General features: G+C 45.5%; 1 protein-coding gene across 1 annotated transcript in view; it reads right to left on the bottom strand.

Annotated features, from left to right (window-relative positions):
- The window catches only part of LOC310867033 (low-density lipoprotein receptor-related protein 1B-like), a gene marked incomplete at its 5' end in the record, with an annotated part of 569,593 nt that overhangs the window by 196,777 nt on the left and 352,034 nt on the right, over window positions 1-20,782 (bottom strand). The window contains 3 exon segments of the mRNA XM_083776826.1: window positions 266-470; window positions 8,990-9,179; window positions 17,043-17,432. Of these exon segments, the coding sequence (XP_083632952.1) occupies window positions 266-470; window positions 8,990-9,179; window positions 17,043-17,432 (785 nt within the window).

Below are 20,782 nucleotides of genomic sequence, written 5' to 3'. Positions count from 1 at the left end.
AAATCAAAGAACGACTGACATTTTTAGAATCTGATCTCAGGTCAGAATGGGTTAATCAGACCAGTGTGTGTCCAGTGGAAAACTTGTATGAATCTGATCTCAGGTCAGAATGGGCTAGACAGTGTCACAGCCGGAAAGCAGAACTTCTGGTCTAGACAGTGTCACAGCCCGGAAAGCAGAACTTCTGGTCTAGACAGTGTCACAGCCGGAAAGCAAAAAAAAAAAAAAAACTTGTGGTCTGTAATTCGGGGGAACTCGTACTCACGTATCTGTTGGAGCCGTCGTAGTCGCACCTCTCGATGCGTCCCAGGCTGCCGTCGGAGAAGTAGAGCTTCTCCGCCTTGTGGTCGATGGTCAGCCCGTTGGGGGTCAGGATGTCCGAGCTGACGATGACCTTCATGTTGTTGCCGGCCAGGGTGGACCTCATGATGCTGGGCCTCTGCTCGTTCCAGTTGGTCCAGAACATCAGGCTGCAGCCGGACCACAAGAAGAACAGCAAAAACCAAACGCCATTAAAACACTGTGTTAAAATGTAGCTTGTTTGAAATCAGGCCATGCAGGTTCACAAGATGCCTTTGGTTTTAAACATTATCCACTGTGAAATCTGATAATAATAATAATCTTTATTGTCCCGAAGGATATTCATCTTCACAGGTCTGTTCAACACCAACAACAAAAACAGCACATAGTACAGAAAAACATAACGCCAAGACAAAAAAACATGAGTTCCCCACTGTGTACAGAACCATCCTATCGTTTGTTTAATGCCGCGATGGCTGAGGGGACAAAACTTCTACTGAAACAGACCCTTTCCCAGGGTAAGGTTCTGTATCTTTGTCCTGATGGCTGAGGGGACAAAACTCCTACTGAAACAAACCCTTTCCCAGGGTAAGGTTCTGTATCTTTGTCCTGATGGCTGAGGGGACAAAACTCCTACTGAAACGAACCCTTTCCCAGGGTAAGGTTCTGTATCTTTGTCCTGATGGCTGAGGGGACAAAACTCCTACTGAAACCAACCCTTTCTCAGGGTAAGGTTCTGTATCTTTGTCCTGATGGCTGAGGGGACAAAACTCCTACTGAAACGAACCCTTTCCCAGGGTAAGGTTCTGTATCTTTGTCCTGATGGCTGAGGGGACAAAACTCCTACTGAAACCAACCCTTTCCCAGGGTAAGGTTCTGTATCTTTGTCCTGATGGCTGAGGGGACAAAACTCCTACTGAAACCAACCCTTTCCCAGGGTAAGGTTCTGTATCTTTGTCCTGATGGCTGAGGGGACAAAACTCCTACTGAAACGAACCCTTTCCCAGGGTAAGGTTCTGTATCTTTGTCCTGATGGCTGAGGGGACAAAACTCCTACTGAAACGAACCCTTTCCCAGGGTAAGGTTCTGTATCTTTGTCCTGATGGCATGAGGTTGAAGAAGCGATACATTTTTGAAAAATCAAAGAGCGACTGACATAGAAGACATTTTTTAAATCTGATCTCAGGTCAGAATGGAAAACTGTCAGGATGTAGAAGACGTTGATCTCAGGTCACATCTGATCTGGGTAAGACCACGCCTATCTTTACTATGCCCCACACAAGTGGAACCGTTTACAATTATGTGTTAAAGTTGGAGGAAAAGGATTTCAATAATACTTTGACATGTGTCTGTACTCTGTAGGGTGTAGGCCTAGTTATTATGAGAGCTATAATATCTCTCATGTTTGGTGTTAACAAACATTACGCCCCCGACGTAATCGGGGGCGTCTTTGGAAAAAAGAGAGCTTTCTCTCGATTTGACCTTCCCTGAATAAATAAAGGTGAAATTAAATTAACCCAGCGGTGGGTGTACAGTGCAGCCGCACTTCAAAAGATGATGAGAATCTGCTCCGATTTCACTGCGCTGTGGTTTTGATGTCATAGAGCGCTGTCTATGATACAGTATCAGTTAACGGTCAGAATAGATACTCATTAACTATAGCGTTGCCTGCGGTGTCAGCTTTCAAATGAACGTAATTGCATCCCATGCATAAACATGATTATAACCTGGCCTTGCACGTTTTTTTGTTACGCGTATAAGCGGCGCACGTGTTGAATAATGTCTGGAGAAAAGAAAAGTATTTGCATTTTTGTAATGTCACTGTCACAAACACAGGTTCTCCAGAAACAACTCAAAAACAGCAGACCTACGAGCTCGTAGCGCGCCACTCGGTGGCGCGCTACGAGCTTGTAGGTCTGCTATTTTTTTTTTATCGTGAAAATGTGGCACAAATCTTTGAATATAATATTCTTTCAGAATACTTTTTTTATTTATTTTCGACGTCAGGCCCTAAAATTCCCTCGTCACTCATGGTACAACATAGCACTGCATGCCCTCCATGCTGATCACAGACAGGGATTGTCACAGATCTCTTGAATAGTATAGCTAATAGTTATAACTGAGAGTGGAGTACAGTTCTCAAGTTAAGACAGAGGTTCCCAACCACTGGTGGTACTAGTACCAGTGGTTGTACTTGATCCCCTCTCTGGTGGTACTCAGAGGAGTCGCCCCCAAAAAAAGGGGAAAAAAGACAAAAGTGGAATGACATATTTATATTACTACAGGTAGTAGTTCTGACCCATAGAGTATATATATCTATAGAGAAGACACCCAAGTTCTCCTCCCATCCACTTGCATTGAGTTGCTCAAAAGCGCATGAGGCGGATTCACTCCTCCTTCCTGGTAGGAACAGAGTGCATTCTGGGACGGATTGCAATGGTGAGTGGCCCCAAACACATGAACGCGCTGCCGTTGAACGCGCACGAGCGTCGTCCGTTGTGAACGTGTACAATGATAGTCAACGGACAGCGCGTTCATGTGTTTGGGGCCAGTTCTGACCAAGCAACTCTCCAGCTGAAATGACCATAAGCACCTAGCCGTCAATAGGAGATTTGAGAACGGATTAATGACATTATAAATATCGTCAGTTGTGCCGATTAGTGATCAGACTAAGTTTTGTCAGAGCAGCAGCATTATTGGCTTAGGAATAAAAAGGGAAAGTCTAGACTCCTGTATTTTAACATCAGTTATTATGGTGGTACTTAAGTTGGAGAGACAGATATTTTCTGAGGTGGTACTTCAGTATGAAAAGGTTTAGGAACCAAAAGGTTTAAGAGACTGCAAAGTAGCACAACAACAAGCCTCGTCTTACTGCTGGAACATTCCCAGGTATTTGCTGGGTCATGATGACATGCAGAAGATGTCACCATGACTCTGTCTGCCTTCACCTCATTTGCGTGCACACCACACACACACGCACACGCACACACACACACACACACACACACACACACACACACACACACACACACACACACACACACACACACACACACACTCCGCAAAGAGTACAAAGCAAATATATGTTCAGGGGAAATTGAAGCGGAGCGCAGAGAGCGTGATGGCTGTAAAAAAGAGCTGAGCTATTGTAACATGTCAGGGTGGCACTTTGGGGCTAGAGGGGGGGGGGGGAACAAACACTAATGGATGGAGGGGAGGATTAATCATGGCTGCATTAAATGTCCAGAGGTCGGTGTCTATAGCCCATCACACACCGGGTGCGCAGCGGCGCGGCAACGCCTGGAAAATAGAACGGTGGCGTATCGGAGCGTCAGGCGAGGCGTGAACGCGCGTCGGACGCTCGCCGGTGTGCGATAGGTTCATCTGCTACGCTGAGTGCCAGGCATAGAGTATTAAAAGGATAGAGACTAAACTGGCGCGAAGCTCCGCCCCCTCCGCTATTCATGTCAGTGGAAGTTGCTCAGTGGCGTTTTGAAGCACCCGGAAGGCTGCCGGAAGTACCGTCTATTTCCGCATTTTTTCGCTGATTCAGCATTTGGGCACCACATTTTGGTGCCCAAATGCGGAAGTGCAGCTGGGCTTTAACATTGGGCGCTCGGCTGCATTGGGTTTCCTCGTCAAGAATCCACGGGTCCAGCCTGCAGTCCTTCCTCTTACCACTAGGGCCCAGCGCTTCAACATTGGAGTGCCTATAGCTGGCACCTTGGTGCCAGGCGCCCACGCCGTCTCGGTAAAGAGCGCCCGGCAACGACGGATACGGGAACAGCTGTCCTGACACTTAACACATTCTGACCTGAGATCAGATTCTAAAAAAATGTCTTCTACATCCTGACAGTTTTCCATTCTGACCTGAGATCAGATTCTAAAAAAAAAAAGTCTTCTATGTCAGTCGCTCTTCGATTTTTCAAAAATAGCAGACCTACAAGCTCATATGAGCTTGCAGGTCTGCTATTTTTCAATAGCTAAAGCAGGACATGATGCTAACACCAAAAGGGGTTCCCGTTCAAAATGGGTTAATTTCCATTTTGACGAAACCGATTAGCATCGCAGGTTGTTCCTCGAAGGAACATCTGTTCATATACATACTCCCCCTGTAAGGGATTTTCAAGATTATGGGGGTGTGTGTGTGTGTGTGTGTGTGGGGGGGGGGGGGGGAAGAGAAAACGCCCACAGGTAAAGAGAATAAATTAAGGCATTGGCATTGGAATTCTCCTGATTCTCTTGAGCATGGAGGATATCTTTTTGTTCATATTCAACAGCATACTGTATGCCGTCGCTATCGGGCAGAAGCACGGTGGATCCAAGTTATTATAATTGAGTCACAACCAGCTCCTCATATACCGGAATATGTTTCATTGTGGTTTAACATCGTGTTGCACAGTATGTGTCCTGATTATGAAATGAATACATACGTAGGACCACAATGGAAACCATATAGCCCATATGGGCTTCACAGCTTATTCTTTTAGCGTTGCTAAATTGTTTGCAATTTGCAAATGAAAGTATTCAACGAATCAATGACTGAATCAAGTCACTTTCAGTTTTACTCGGAAAAGGTTTAAAAAATAGACACTTTGTGAGCGACATAGTAGGGCATTAATTTACAAAAAGAAAAAGTTTCAATATATAGAGATATATGGTTTCCGCATCTCCCTTAGAGATAGTGTGAGAAGTTCAGTCACACGAGAGAGACTCTGAGTAGAACCGCTGCTCCTTCCCCTGGAAAGGAGTCAGCTGAGGTGGTTTGGGGCATCTGGTTAGGATGCCTCTCGGGCGCCTCCCTAGGGAGGTCCTCGACGCACGTCCCACTGGGAGGAGACCCCGGGGCAGACCAAGGATCATGTCCCACTGGGAGGAGACCCCGGGGCAGACCAAGGATCATGTCCCACTGGGAGGAGACCCCCGCGGGGCAGACCAAGGATCACGTCCCACTGGGAGGAGACCCCCAGGGCAGACCAAGGATCATGTCCCACTGGGAGGAGACCCCGGGGGCAGACCAAGGACCATGTCCCACTGGGAGGAGACCCCCGGGGGGCAGACCAAGGATCACGTCCCACTGGGGGGAGACCCCGGGGCAGACCAAGGATCACGTCCCACTGGGGGGAGACCCCGGGGCAGACCAAGGATCACGTCCCACTGGGGGGAGACCCCGGGGCAGACCAAGGATCACGTCCCACTGGGGGGAGACCCCGGGGCAGACCAAGGATCACGTCCCACTGGGGGGAGACCCCGGGGCAGACCAAGGACCACGTCCCACTGGGAGGAGACCCCCGGGGCAGACCAAGGACCACGTCCCACTGGGAGGAGACCCCCGGGGCAGACCAAGGATCACGTCCCACTGGGAGGAGACCCCGGGGCAGACCAAGGATCACGTCCCACTGGGAGGAGACCCCCGCAGGTCAGACCAAGGCGCAGTTGGAGGAAACACATCGACTCACTGGCCTTGGAACGTCTCTGAATCCCCGCCAGGAGGAAGTCACTAATGTTGCTCTGGAGAGGGAAGTCTGGAGCACTCTGGTGGAGCTGTTGCCCCCCGCGACCCGACTACGGATAAGCGGTTGAAGATGGATGGATGGATGGATGGAAAGATGCTCTGGGGGTGTAGTAAACTCGAGGAGTCTCGGTGAAGCCTCGAGGCGTGGTGAAGTAGGACTAACCGATCCGTGCGCTCCCGACGGCGTAATGAAGTCACGGTGGAAGTCCTCCTCACTCGGGGGGGTTAATAAGCATCCCGGTCGGTCAGGAAGCCACAGCCAGTCGACGACGTGCTAATTAATCACTTCAGTTTAGATTCTAATTATCAGACAGTATTTCTAGGAGGAAGAGTGGAGGACGTGGCGCGACAGATTGCCAACCAAGGAGAGGGTTATACAGTCCGAGGTCAGGGAAATTAATTTCGTTATATAGCCGTTCCGAGGAGAAGTACTACCAACCACGATACTTTCTATTCGTCTTTCTTTCTTCCTTCCTTCCAGGCGGCTTACAGTGGTAACGTTGTCATATTCACGAACGTGTCATAAGGAGATGTAACAGGAACATCGGCGCATTGTTGTGTGAGGAGGAGGGGAGGGGGTGGGGGGTTAAGGAGAGAAAAATAAACACCTCAGGCACTTCTCCTCTCTGCTTCTTTCAAAACTGGCACACAAATGGAAGTGTCAAACCAATTACCTGTCTCCTTGCAAACCGCATACTCCGAGGCTGCAAATCTCACTCTCCTTAAGAGTACAGATCAGAATGCCAAACACCTCATAACAAGTGTGAAGAATATAACTCCAAAAGACAGCAGCTATAGCTATAGCTAGGGCCCCTCTGCTGAAGTTATAAATCATTTCAGTGTTGTTGGGGATTGTGGACGACGCGGTACAGGCAATAAGGGCCTTTTTCACACGTAATGGATCGTAGCGGAAAAAAACAACACATTTTAAACAATATCGCAAAATTGCTATTGTGCGCAAAGATGCACCGGGGCTGCCACCACAGACATTAAGTCATTTTGGACTGATGTCGGATTAAAAAAAAGGCTTCTAAATCTGAATTTCTGAAAAAACGATGTTTCTATGTCAGTGGTGCTCAACCTTTTTCATGTCAAGGACCCCCAGAATTATCTCTATTGGGCCACGGACCCCCATCTCAAAATATGTAGTTCCAGGGACCCCCCCCCCCCCCCCCCCCCCCAGAAGCAAATATTTTAGTTACAAATGTTCGCTCTGAAATATAATATTCAATGATTTGCGCCACATTTTGACGACTTAAAAAAAAATAGCAGACCTATGAGCTTGTACATCTGCTATTTTTCAATAGCTAAGGCATAGCATAATGCTAACACCAACAGGGGGTTCCCGCCCAAAAGGGGCTAAGTCACACGCTCGCGTCGTAGCAAACGACTCCTATAGCGAGTAGCATAAATATGTGCAGCGTAAACAAACGTTCCCGTCGTCGCAGAGTGACAAATGTGACGTTCCCGACATGCAGAACACTGCAGCATAAAGCACCGCCAAACGTTTTGGGTGATGAATAACAGAGATGGAGAGAGAGAGGGTGGAATAAAGGCATTAAACAAACTGCCCCCGGATGGGGACAGTGGGGACCTCATGTTTTGATTTTGTATCGTCTTGGTGTTATGTGCTCTGTGTTGTTTTTGATGTGGGTTGTTGAACAGATTGTGAAGACATATCTTTCGGGACAATAAAGATTATTATTATTAATTAAGAGATATGGGCGGAAAACCCTTGAGAGGGCCCTATAAAGATCACAGCAGTGTTGTCTTTGGCAGCACATTTTGATTTTAGTTTTAGTCATAGTCTCTCGAATAGTATTCATTTAGTTTTAGTCACATTTTAGTTACCCCGGAATGTTTTAGTGTTAGTCTAGTTTTAGTCGACTAAATGTCATAAGATTTTTAGTCGACTAAATCTACAGTTGATTTAGTCGAACATAATGTATTTGGGTGGGGACTCGTAATGGCGTTGTGAGCTTGTAGATCGGCTATTTTTTCAGCATGCAACTAATTGTAAAATTACTCTCTTGTCCACTATAGTCCCTTCCTAACATTTGAGTCTAGTTTTTATTTGTTGACGACATTGTCAGTATATTTAGTCTTAGTTTTAGTCACCATAGATAAGTTTTCATTTAGTTTCCATTTAGTTTTCGTCAGTCGACGAACGTTATTCGTCTTGGTTTTAGTCGACGAAATCACCACTGGATCACAGGGTCTTGTCTGTTAGGTACAGTGGTTCAGCTGTTCAGATAAATGTGTTGTCTCCCCGTGACCCAAACCAGTGAAAATAGCAGATCTACAAGCTCACGATGCTGCACGAAGCGACGTAGACGTGTAAGACGAAGATCTACACTAACAGCTGAATATGCGTCATCATGACGTAACATGTCTATTTTCGCGAATTGTCTATTGCTTCATTGTTAATGGAAATGTAATCTCTGTGTAGGACCGAAATAGCCAATTTGCTCGTCTGCATATATGACGTAAATTCTCTATTCATTGTCAATGGGAATGTAATGTTTGTGTTAGGACAATAATCTACAATATAGCTGAATATAGGAGGGGCTAGTGCCCCTAAAAAAAAAAGAGCAAAAATAACAGATCTAAAACTCAACTCGCCGCATATAGCGAGGTCGGATATAAATAGCCGCTATATTTCTGTTCTGTGTGGTGTACGAGTCCGAGAAGTATTATTATGGACTGTAATAAGTGGTTGTCTGAAAAATGCACATGGCGTGCGTGACACACGTGCGGCCGTGCACGTGTGTGTGTGTTCAACTACGGGAGGAGAGCTTTTTTTTGTCAGATGTAGAAGAACGCAGGGTTTCCAAGGACGGACGAGGTCGGGAACCACTGAGATAGAGGAAGATTGAGGGTGATAGACTAGCCCATTCTGTACGGGGAACCCCTTTTGGTGTTTTAACTAAGCATTATGTTATACTTTAGTAGCTATTGAAAAATAGCAGACCTACAAGCTCATAGCGCGCCACCGAGTGGCGCGCTATGAGCTTGTAGGTCTGCTATTTTTTGAAAAAAACGCAGCACAAATCTTTGAATATATATTCTTTCGACGTCAGGCCTAAATGGGCTAGAGCGAGTGTGTGTGTGTGTGTGATGAGAGAGAGAGAGAGAGAGTTAGAGGCGAGACTCTGCGGAGCCTCTCGGACTGACTTTTGGCACTCGTCCAGGGCCAGGACGTGCGGGTGGTCCTCCTCCGACAGGCTGACCACGGCCTGGCGCACGAGGGCTCCGGGCCGGCTCTGGTCCACCGTCTGCCGGGTGATGGTGGAGGTGGTGGAGCTGGTCCAGAACAGGGTGTCCCAGCCGCGGTGGTACGCCAGGCCCTCCACCGAGCCCACGTCTGGAGGGAGGGAGGGAACGGACGGAGAGAACGCTGGGTCAGAAACAGAGTTCATTTGTTTTGTTTTTGTTTCTCTCCAGCCAGTGTTGTTTTCGTCGACTAAAACTAAGACGACTAAAATGTTCGTCGACTACCTTTTTCCACTGACAAAAACGAATGGAAACTAAATGAAAACTATGCTGTGGTGACTAAAACTAAGACTAAATATACTGACGATTTCGTCGACAAATAAAAACTAGACTAAAATGTTAGGAGGGAAGTAGTGGACAAGAGATCCAGTATAGGCCCAGGCCGTAGCGTAACGGTCTGGGCACCAAACTGGTAATCCAGTCGCAGTGTGCCGCGGGTTCGACTCCCGGACCCGACACGGCCTTTACTGCATGTCATCCCCCCATCTCTCTCCCGTTTCCTGTCAGCCTACTGTCTGTCCCTTCAAAAATCAATAAAAGGCGTAAGCCGCAAAAAAAAAAAAAAAAGAAAAAAAAAAAAAAAAGAGATCCAGTATAAGTCATTTTACTCTTGGTTGCATGCTGAAAATAGCTGATCTACAAGCTCACAACACGTCGCGTTGCGACGCGTTGTGAGCTTGTAGATCGGCTATTTTCAGCAAGTGTAAAAACACTCATTACGACGTCATCAAGCCCCGCCAAATTTCATTTTAGTCGACTAAATCACCTGTAGATTTAGTCGACTAAAATCTTATGACATTTAGTCGACTGAAACTAGACTAACACTAAGACATTTCCAGGTGACTAAAATGTGACTAAAACTAAATGAAGTTTCAGTCCAAAGACTATGACTAAACTAAAATCGAAATTTGCTGCCAAAAACAACACTGTCTCCAGCAGTGATTCTCAAACGTTTTTTCTTTTTCTTTTCAAGGATCCTCGGTTTACTAAAAGGCAGAGTTACACCAACCATTTATCTGGGGAACCAAACCACCCACGATGAATATCAAAATACTGAATCGAGCAACAGAAATATCAGTCAGAAACATCATCCAAAATGGCGTGATTATGAATCCCACCAAAGTTCTATAGGGTAGACCCGGGAAGGCATAGTTTAGTTAAACACTAGAACATTCCAGGCGACTAAAATGTGACTAAAACTAAGTGAAAACTATTCAGGAGACTATGACTAAAACTAAAATAGAAATTTGCTACCAAAAAACAACACTGTATCAAAAGAGACATTTTTTGGCCCACAAATGTATTAAACTTCTGTCAAACTTTTATTATTTCTTCTTCTTTCAATATTCTTTTTTTTTTTTTATCCTTTTGCTAATTTCCCAAAGCAGAACAAATCTTACCAGTAAAGTCAGCAGCTTTGGCGGTGGAAGCAAACATAATTAGTTTCATATTTGTATATCTGGTGCGTTATTTACAATAGGATAATGTGAGAATTAAGTGTATGCCTACTGCAATAATACATTATGATTAAAATGTAAGAACAAAACAAAAGAAAAGCTCTTATTATCCCATTCTGAACGGGGACCCATTTTGGTGTTAGCATCATGTTATGCTTTAGCTATTGAAAAATAGCAGATCTACAAGCTCATATCGCGCCACCGAGTGGCGCGATACGAGCTTGTAGGTCTGCTATTTTTGAAAAATCGAAGAACGACTGACATTTTTTTTAATCTGATCTCAGGTCAGAATGGGTTCATCAGACCAGTGTGTGTCCAGTGGAAACCTGGTATGAATCTGATCTCAGGTCAGAATGGGTTATTCCTTTACATACTTCTTTGCCCTAGCAACTGGAAGCCTCAGAGCCACATGCGCCTCTACTAAAAAAATAGGCTTAACTGAGATCTACGTATAAGATTCGATGATAAATTGAGCAAGGTGCGTGCGTAACCACGTTGAAACGGAAACAATTTAAGTGACTGTGTATATATATATATATATATATTTATTTCCCCAAGCAGACGGACGGAAGCACATGACTGATAGTGCAGGAAAAAAACCCTCAACCCTGTGCTGAGGCTGGACAGGCAGGGCTATTTGGCTGACGCAAAAATGCACAGAAGAAAATAGATTGTGTTTCCATCAGGGAGAGCTTGATATTTTCCTACACAGTGGATACCCAGACGCCCGTCACTGACTCCCTGGGTCGAGGCGAGTTGTTGACTGACAGGAGCTGAGCCTCCCCAGAGAGAGAGGAGAAGAAGCAGTGAGCACAGGTTGAGGAGTCGGCGAGGAGCATATTCATGTTCAATTACTTAAATAAATTACCCTATCGCTCAAAATGTGGATCACTAGACACTTTGAGTGTTGCGATATAGTGTGGAGATGGAGTGTAGCAGGGCTACAGGCTTATAGGACACTGGTCGTCACCGTTAGCGTTTGTTGCTAGAATTGTGCCTGTCGGACGATGCGCGCTCCGTTCTTTACGGCCCGATTCAGTTAACCCATTCTGACCTGAGATCAGATTCATACGAGGTTTCCACTGGACACACACTGGTCTGATTATAACCCATTCTGACCTGAGATCAGATTCTAAAAATGTCTTCTTACATCCTGACAGTTTTCCATTCTGACCCGAGATCAGATTCTAAAAAATGTCTTCTACTGTATGTCAGTCGCTCTTCGATTTTTCAAAAATGGCAGACCTACAAGCTCGTAGCGCGCCACTCGGTGGCGCGCTATGAGCTTGTAGATCTGCTATTGTCAGCAGCAGCCATTTTGGAAACAACTTCATACTTCCGTCCGAGGCCTCTTCTGACTTCCTTCACAGGAGTCTGAAAACCCACCTCTTCAGACTCCATCATGGCCCATAGCACTTACCCCACCCCCTTAGATAGCATTTATGTACACTTAGATAGCATTTGATACAGACTTATAGCATGTTGTGTAGACAGCACTATAATTGCATTGTATGTAGTCATAGCACGCCATAGTACATATGTATAGCATAGTAGTATAGATGTATAGTTTATATGTATAGCTTCATTATATAGATATTCCACTGTTACTTTCTTAGCTTACGCATGTTTCATGATAAATGCTTTTTTGTGATGTATTTGCAGCTTTTTGTTCTTGCTTATTGTAAGTCGCTCTGGATTAAGAGCGTCTGCTAAATGCCTAAATTGTAAATTGTAAATTGAGTTGATAGCGTTGATACTATACAGGGTGCTGCTATTGTGCATGTCGGCTCATTCAAAACATACTCTTGCAACGCCAGTGGAACTCAAAGTGTCCTTGAGTGGGTTCCAAATGGCCCCATACACGGGTGTGCAATTCACAGTGTACAAATGGAACAGTGGTGCAGTGGTTCCCAAACTTTTTCGTGTCAAGGACCCCCAAAAATACATTTATTAGGCCACGGACCCCCCATTTGAAAACATGCCAGTGAACCCGATAAGGGAGGATTTTTACGGCTCTAGCAGTTTTTCCGAATCATATTAATTTCATGGACCCCCAGTTTTATACCCCACACGCATTATGCTACGGACCCCCAATTTAAAGGTATATTCAGTGATTTCACTCAAAAAACCTTAGGTTTAGTTTTTGGCTGTGGGACCCAGCCTTTCGTCCAATCAGGATAGAGAGTCAAAAACGAAACCTAAGGTTTTTTGACCCCCAGGGGTTAACTGGGGACAGGGAGGAACTCCTTATATGGCCAGCACACTCTATAGTAGAGAGGATTATCACAACAAAACAAAAAAATAAGTGCTATTTGAATTAAGTGAAATCACTGAATATACCTTTAATGGCATTTATATCTCTGGTACCCCAATTTATAGTGTAAAGCCACTGTTAATTTAACGGGTCCATTTGGTTCCATTTGCACACTCTCAGAGTTACAGACCCATAAGGGTCCATTTGTTTCCTAACTATCTCTAGCTAGGTACCCCCTGGAACTCCCTCAAGGACCCCTAGGGGTCCCCGGACCCCACTTTGGGAACCCATTCTCTAGTGAGTCTCAAAGTGTCCTTGAGTGGGTTCCAAATGGCCCCGTATGGGTGTGCAATTCAGTGTACAAATGGAACTAAATGGACCCTTAGTTCCTCCAGTGGGTCTTAAAGTGTCCTTGAGTGTACAAATGGTGTACAAGTGTGTTTTCAGTGTACAAATGGAACTAAATGGACCCTTATGGACCCTAAAATGGACCCTTAAATGGACCCTTATGGGTCCATTTGGGGTCTCAAAGTGTCCTTGAGTGGTCGGGTTCCAAAGGGCCGTACGGGTGTGTAAATGAGAGATATCATGTGAATTAGCACTAATACAAACAGAGTTATATTCTATTAGCTTGGCATCGACACACTGAATTTTGCTTTGAGGGAAAATATGTTTCTTTCAGATTTTCAATTTCAAATTAATGTATTTTTTTGGGAAAATGGAAATGAGTGTGTTTGTGTTCAATAGGAATCATCGTATGAGCTTCTTGGCCTTTCCCAACAAACAGATGGTGTTGTTAAATTCCAAATGTGCTTCAGAATAAATTTGAAATGTGCTCAGCCTTCTCAGCGGTATGAGAGGGGCAGAGGCACTTCATTACGTTCAGAATCAGCTGCGGAAATTCAAGGAAACCTTTGGAGACCCTCTCTGCTTTCATGGCTGTGTGTTGGCCAGACAATGGACAGGCATCATTCCTACCGTATTACCACTACCGCAACTATGTTTAACGCATTTCAGGTGGGAACATCCTTTTGGTGTTATAATCACTATGTTATACTTTAGCTATTGAAAAATAGCAGATCTACAAGCTCATAGCGCGGCACCGAGTGCCGCGCTATGAACTTGTAGGTCTGCTATTTTTGAAAAATCGTGAAAATGTGCCTGCAATCTTTGAATATGTATTGTTACGGAGCGAGTTTTTAACTCAAATCTTTGCTTCTGGGGGGGTCCCTCCCTGGAACAACATATTTTCAGAGGCCAAATACATATAATTCATAGAGGTTTTTCAGAAAACTGTCAGGATTTAGAAGACATTTTGTAGAATCGTTCCCAGGTCAAAATGGGTTAATGAATTATTTCCCCTTTGCTTGTAGAGTTGTGTGGAGAAGCTTACAATGAAATTAAACAAAATGAAGAAGGGAAAAACCTTGCTGCCACTCATTCCTCCTATATATAACCAGCTCAGTGGCCTTGTGGTTAGAGTGTCCGCCCTGAGACTGGGAGGTCGGGGGTTCGATCCCCGGCCGGGTCATACCATAATATCTAAAAATCTAAGTGGAGAAACATGCGCATAGCCCCATAAACCGCACACACCCTAGAATACTTAAAGCGCAACCTGAGTCAGCCAATTACTAATTAATAGTTCGCAATAAAAGGGAGTCTGACAGCTTGGATTTTTACCCCGGAAATCGCTCGGCGAGACTAGGGAGTAATTAATGGGGGACACGGAGTTTAATTAGGGAAATATGGAAGATTAACATCTTCACCCTTCCTCAATGACAGGGCGCAGGCAGGGTACTTTGTAGGGGAGCGGAGAGCAGAGGAAGTGTCTGACGTTTTTTTTCTCGTTTTTTTTTTTGCACGTGGGTTACAGTAGATGCTGCTGGAGGGGGACCACTGTTACTTAAAGAAGAATTCCATACAAGAAGGCTTTCTTACCTTTCTTTGTAGTTGTTACGTCCCCACCAAAGAGGTTCAGGTGTTTTTTTGTGCAAAAACTCCTTATTGGCTATTTTCCCCTACCATAAGCCCTCAATGAATTGCATTGCATGGGAATTGAATGGGGCTATGGGGTGTTGTGCTAATTCACTTATTTCCATCGAAATAAGTATTGAAGTGGGCACACTTTACTACTTATTTCGATGGAAATAAGCGAATAACACCTGGACCTCTTTGGTGGGGACGTAACAACTACAAAGAAAGGTAAGAAAGCCTTCTAGTGGAGGGGAAAGGAACTGGTTGGAGTAACGTGTTCCTTCCACACGCTACGTCCAACCAGGGAAACTCCCCCCTGCCAGGTGTAAAGGAGCAACTTGGACACTCAGGCATGAAGGAAGCATGAGTTCAAGTCCGTTGCTCTCCCCAGGTTGGCGGAGGGTGTGTAGAGCCCAGGATCACATTAGATAATTGACACAGGGGTGAAAAATGGGTTACAAAATTGTGGGACAAAAAATATAAATTAAAAAAAAAGAAAAAAAGAAAGCCTTCTAGCATGGAATTCTCCTTTAAGTAAACGTATACCGTATCTCCTGCACAGTGAATGGATAGGATGGACAGTTTGACTGACGGGATAAAAAACATCGCAATCCCCATTTTGACCGTCTAGTTTCTCACTAACCTTTGAACTAAGAACCACCGCACCGACATCATCGTTCCATTTCACGAAAATCCGCCTTAACATGGCGTGATCCTTAATTATGTCGTGTCGAAAAAAACAACAACAAAGAGCGTTACAGGACAGAGCCATGCACCGCATAGCGCGCCACCATTGCCATTGGAATGCATTGGGCCTCGATGGAAACCCAGTAAGTCTTAAAACGTATTAAAAACACAAATTGTACAATGAAAACTGCATAACTTGTATAATATCAGACTGTAACTTTAGAGGAGATACTCTCTTACTTTCATAAAGGAGTATTATTAAATGTTTATATCTTAATTTCCACGACAGCTGTTCAATACGTACATAGATGAACTCGTGTAAACTCGTGACTGGAGGGAAAGCGTGAAGTGGGACAAATCCCAACTACCGCTTCTAAGAACTCTGTGTCGTTCATTCCTAGAGGACGACAGTTAATAGAAAGCTCTCTCTCTCTCTCTCTTTCACCAACGGGGGGGGGGGGCAGATCACTATAAGACCCCTGCCGGCATGCCAGTGTGAGGGATTGTGGGGGGGCTAAGGAGAGAGAGAGAGAGAGAGAGAGAGAGAGAGAGAGAGAGAGAGAGAGAGAGAGAGAGAGAGAGAGAGAGAGAGAGGAGGAGGAGGAGGAGGAGGAGGAGGAGAGGAGGGGTCTGGCTGGTTCTGAGCTCTGCTCTCAGAGGAGGACTGACTGACTTCACAGGGCGGTAGACAGAGGATGCCTAGCGCTGCAGAATAGAGGCTTTGGCTGCTCATCTGACTCCACTCAGGCTTATCAAGGCAGGATTGACTGGGCTTTAGATGGGGAGCCGCTCCTCCCACACCATCTGCGCCGACTGTCAGTCAGCGGGAATGCCTTTTCTTTCAACACTAGGTATTATTATTCTTCGCTTTGTGCCCGTTTATTTCGTTCGGAGACGGACTCGCTGCTTGCACTTGGAAAAGCCAGCAGCGAGTTCCCTCAGGTGAAAACGACGTACCCATCGCCTCAGCCCCCGTTCTCCCACGATTTCTATTAAGATTGATATAACCAAAAAATGACCACTTTAGATTTTTTATCCGGAGCCGTTTTGGTAACCATGCTAACCATTGATACGGATGGAAATTGTATAAGGCAGCATTCGATTTGAGAGCTTGCCTCACAGTAACTGGTTTCCTCGCGTTAAAACCTTTTTAGAAGATTCACAACTTCAAGCCATGCCATTTAGAGTCATCACGCATATGGATATTTTGTCCAGCGGAGTCTTTGTCAAAGACATGCTAAAAGACTTCACTGCACAAAAAAGCTTGGTATACGGATGTGTATATTGCAGGAGACTCCCGTTAATCTTTCCAATAAACTCCCGTAAAACTCCCGAATTGTACCATCACACCGGTATATTACCGTATATTACATGTATATGCTGCTAAACTTGAGGTTTACGGGCAGAAATACAGTTCCCGTAATTGCCCGTTAACTCCTCTTTTCACGCAGTGCTTTATACTACTAGCGTCCCTATTGTGGAGGTGAACATCGGGCGGAAATAGCAGATGTACAAGCTCACAAATCCGCCTATACAAAACAGTCGGAAACACAACAACAACAAAAGAGGGCCTTCGACCTACTCTCTGCGATGACCAATCTCTGGGTCCAGTCGTCGTTGATCATCTGGATGTTCCCGAAGTGGATGTCGCTGAAGAAGATGCGGTTGGTGCCGCCGCCGCCGCCCGCCGCCTTCGTCGTCTGGCCGTAGTCGAAGGCCAGCGCGATGACGTTCTTGAAGAAGGCGGGCCTCTCGAAGGGCTGCACGGGCGCGTTGAGGTCGCTGTCGTCGGACAGGTGGATGCTCTTCAGGATGCTCCTCTCCGAGTAGAGCAGGTAGCCCTCGTAGCGCTGGCAGGCGAAGCCGTCCTCGGCCAGGTGGCCGTGGGCACAGGAGCACGTGCGGCGCCCGCTGCCCAGGTGGAAGCACAGCTGCTGGCAGCCGCCGTTGCTCCGGGCGCAGGGGTTGGTGCCTGGTGGTGGTGGTGGTGGCGGGGAGGGGAATTACAGGTTTAGGGCATTTAGCAGGTAAACACATTATGTGACTAAATTTGACTGAGGCACTGTCATTGGATTTTTTTACATTTTTGTTTTTTCATGTCATATGAAAGCAGGGAATCAGCTTCAAATTGACATATTGGTTGTTCAGTTTGACCCACCAGTTTTGGAGATGTGGCTTATAGAGTAATGTCTTGCAGAGAAACAGGCTTGAAAGGTTCACTTCTGTGGTCTCTAACATTACACCTAGCTACATGTTTGGGCATTTATTTCATATTTACATGTCGATTTCAGCTCTGACACTTATTTCAGACATGCTCTAGTATTTGAAGAGTCTGCCTGTGCTATAAACTCATAAGAAAAGCTGGTGAAAAGCTGGAATTTGCGCAATGGCAGTCTCTCAGTCAAATCTGGTCACATATTTAGAATGCAGTGTAGTGCCTCAGAAAACTAGGATCACGAGTAAATCAAGAACTAGTCTAAAGTACTATCACAAGTAAGACGCGCAAACGCGGGAAGCGAGCGCAGCTCGTAAATTGCAATAACAACAATTAGAATAAATTACGTACTTTTTTTTTCTTTTTAGTTAGTAATTTTTTGAAGTTTTCTACTGTGTGTGTGTGTGTGGTTGTTTGTGTGTGTGTGTGTGTGTGTGTGTGTGTGTGTGTTACAGCTGCGTGTGTGTGTGTGTGTGTGTGTGTGTGTGTGTGTGTGTGTGTGTGTGTGTGTGTGTGCTACAGCTGCGCCCTTTGGTGGCGGGCGGGTGGTGTCACAGCGGGACAGACAGACAGACACACAGACATGATCTGCAGGGTCTCATAGTTAGTGCTCACTGATTTCGCAACAATAGAGCGTCGCAGTCCCGCCGCCTTTCAGAACGACGAGTGTCCCCAGTGAAATTAATCTCCATTCATTTTCTCCATAGGCTTTTCAAAAAGGAATTATTTAAAGACTGTTACGCCGCACAGACAAAGCCAACAAACACAATATTTTGTGCCGATCAGATAATTTGAAAGAAGAAAATAAAGGCAGGATACAACACTATTTGTTTTGTTTTTCTTCTTACTATTTATTTGATCGGCCCGAAACATTGTAATTACTGTCATGATTTGTCCCGATCCGAGTTGGCTTTGTCTGCGGCGATGCCGCCCTGTTTTCATTGCAGCTCAAAAGGCTTCCAAACCCCCAGAGAAAACTCCAAACCACAGAAAATCCACTTAATGTTCAAAGTTCAGGTTTGTTTCGGGTGTGATTGAGGTCATAAAACGAAAAATAAAAATAAATAAAAAATACATTTTATGAAACCTTTACAACTATATTAGTTGAGCGGAGCGCCCCAGGGCTCTGTACCTGGCCGGGTAGGTCCAGGGCTGGCCTGGTTCGGGGCGGGCCTTCACTGTCAGGTTAGAACTCTAAGAATGTCTCGTTTTCTCTCAGGTCATGGCTGCCAGTTCCCACCTGATGTCGTGTGTGAGTTCCGATTGGTCCAGAGCGTACTGAATAACTGCCAGCTTACATAACGTCTTAAGACGAGGACTCAAGTCTAAGATGAACAGCTCATCAGAGATAGTGTGATCTATACTACTGGTAGGAAAGGTCCTTCCTCCAAAAGAGGACAATACGATCTCCCACAATGCAACAGCACATACCATACAATGGACATGGTCCTTTCCCCTTGGGCTCAACCTTCTTCCAGGTGAAGGTCTCTGGACTGAATTTCCACACATCGTTTAGGTTCTTGTTACCGTTGTAGCCACCAAATATGTACAGCTCTCCGTTGTAGGTGAAGGCTGAATGCCAACCGCGTCCTGCTGGTAGAAGTTGTGTAGAAGGTGTTCCCATCCAGTCGTTGGTCTCTGTGTCAAACACTCTGATGGTGTTGTAGAACTGACCCCACGTGTGGCCCCCAAATACAAACATCTTTGTCCCGATAATGGTAGCAGAGTGACCCCATTGACACCTCCAAGCAGAAGGTGGAGTTTCTCTGGTGTTAATTAAAGTCCAGAACATTGTGCTGGTGTCCAACTTGTACATGTCATTAGTGTATCCATTCACCTGGAAGACTCCTCCATGGATAAACATGACCTTCTCCAACACACAGGCTGAGTGGTTGAACCTCTCCTCTGGAACAGTCCCAGAAACCCTGGGTTTGAACCATCTGTGGGCGTCGACATCAAATGCATAAAGCACATTGCAGTAAGGATGGCCTCCCCAGATGTAGACTGTATCTTCAACCAACACAGCTGTGTGGCCGCAGCGCATGGATGGAACCTCAAGGTCAACGTCTCCTCTTCCAGGTTTCACTGGAGGTAACTTCTTCCAGCATAAAGACACTGTGTTGAAGACATGGACATCCATCTGCTCCATGATATAACAGCCTCCAAAGGAATACAGTTTGTTCCTCACTGCTACAGCAGCATACAAGGCTTGCTTTGGTCCTCCTGCTTTGGAAACGGTCCAAGACAACATAACCCTGTCTGTCTGTCTTTCTTCTCTCTCTCGACGTCTACAGTCATTTTCAACACGGTGCATCATCTTATATATCTTCTGCTGTGAAATCACGCGCAACACAAACTGTTACTGTGCATGCCTCAACGACGCCAATTAGTGCGGCTCTTCTTCATCTGCATCCTTTGACTCGCTTTAAAACCCTGTTCATTGACACTTAGCGTGAACTAAACCCTGACAGGGGGCGGGGCTGCGACGCTCAGTCCCGACCGCCCCCCTCGAGAGACCCGGAAAAGAAATCCCGGTTCATTTTCCCTCATAGACTTTTCAGAAAGTATTTATTTAAAGACGTTTACGCCGCGGACAAAGCCAACTCTTGTCGTGACAAATCATGACAATAAAACACAATGTTTTGGGCCAAACAAAGAATTAGAAAAGTAGAAAAAAAAAAAACGGCAGGTTACAACACTTTTTTTGTTTACTCGAGTCGAGGCTTCATACGACGCTTAAAAGGTCTTTAAATAAATACCATTTGAAAAATGTCTATGGGGGGAAAATGCACTGGGATTCATTTCCTGGGCCTGTACTGTACTGTACACCATAACACGTTAATATACACAATTACAACTCTGCACTCTTTGTGCTGCTCCACTAGGTTTCATTATATGCAATGAGATGTGGCGAAATCGACAGCCTGCTTTAATTAACCACATGGACCCCTATAGCATCGCTATTCTGGGGGGGGACGGGGGGACCACATTCAGCGATAATAACCCATCTATACGAGCTTGTAGGTCGGCTGTTTTCAGTGAAGACATTTGGTTGTGCAGCGGGGTGGGGGGTATATGTGACCGCTCCCAGTGATTTCAACCACAAG

This window comes from Protomyctophum parallelum, assembly GCF_964188405.1.
Source record: "Protomyctophum parallelum genome assembly, chromosome: 11".
Taxonomy (NCBI): Eukaryota; Metazoa; Chordata; class Actinopteri; order Myctophiformes; family Myctophidae; genus Protomyctophum; species Protomyctophum parallelum.
This window is presented reverse-complemented; position numbering and strand designations above follow the sequence as displayed.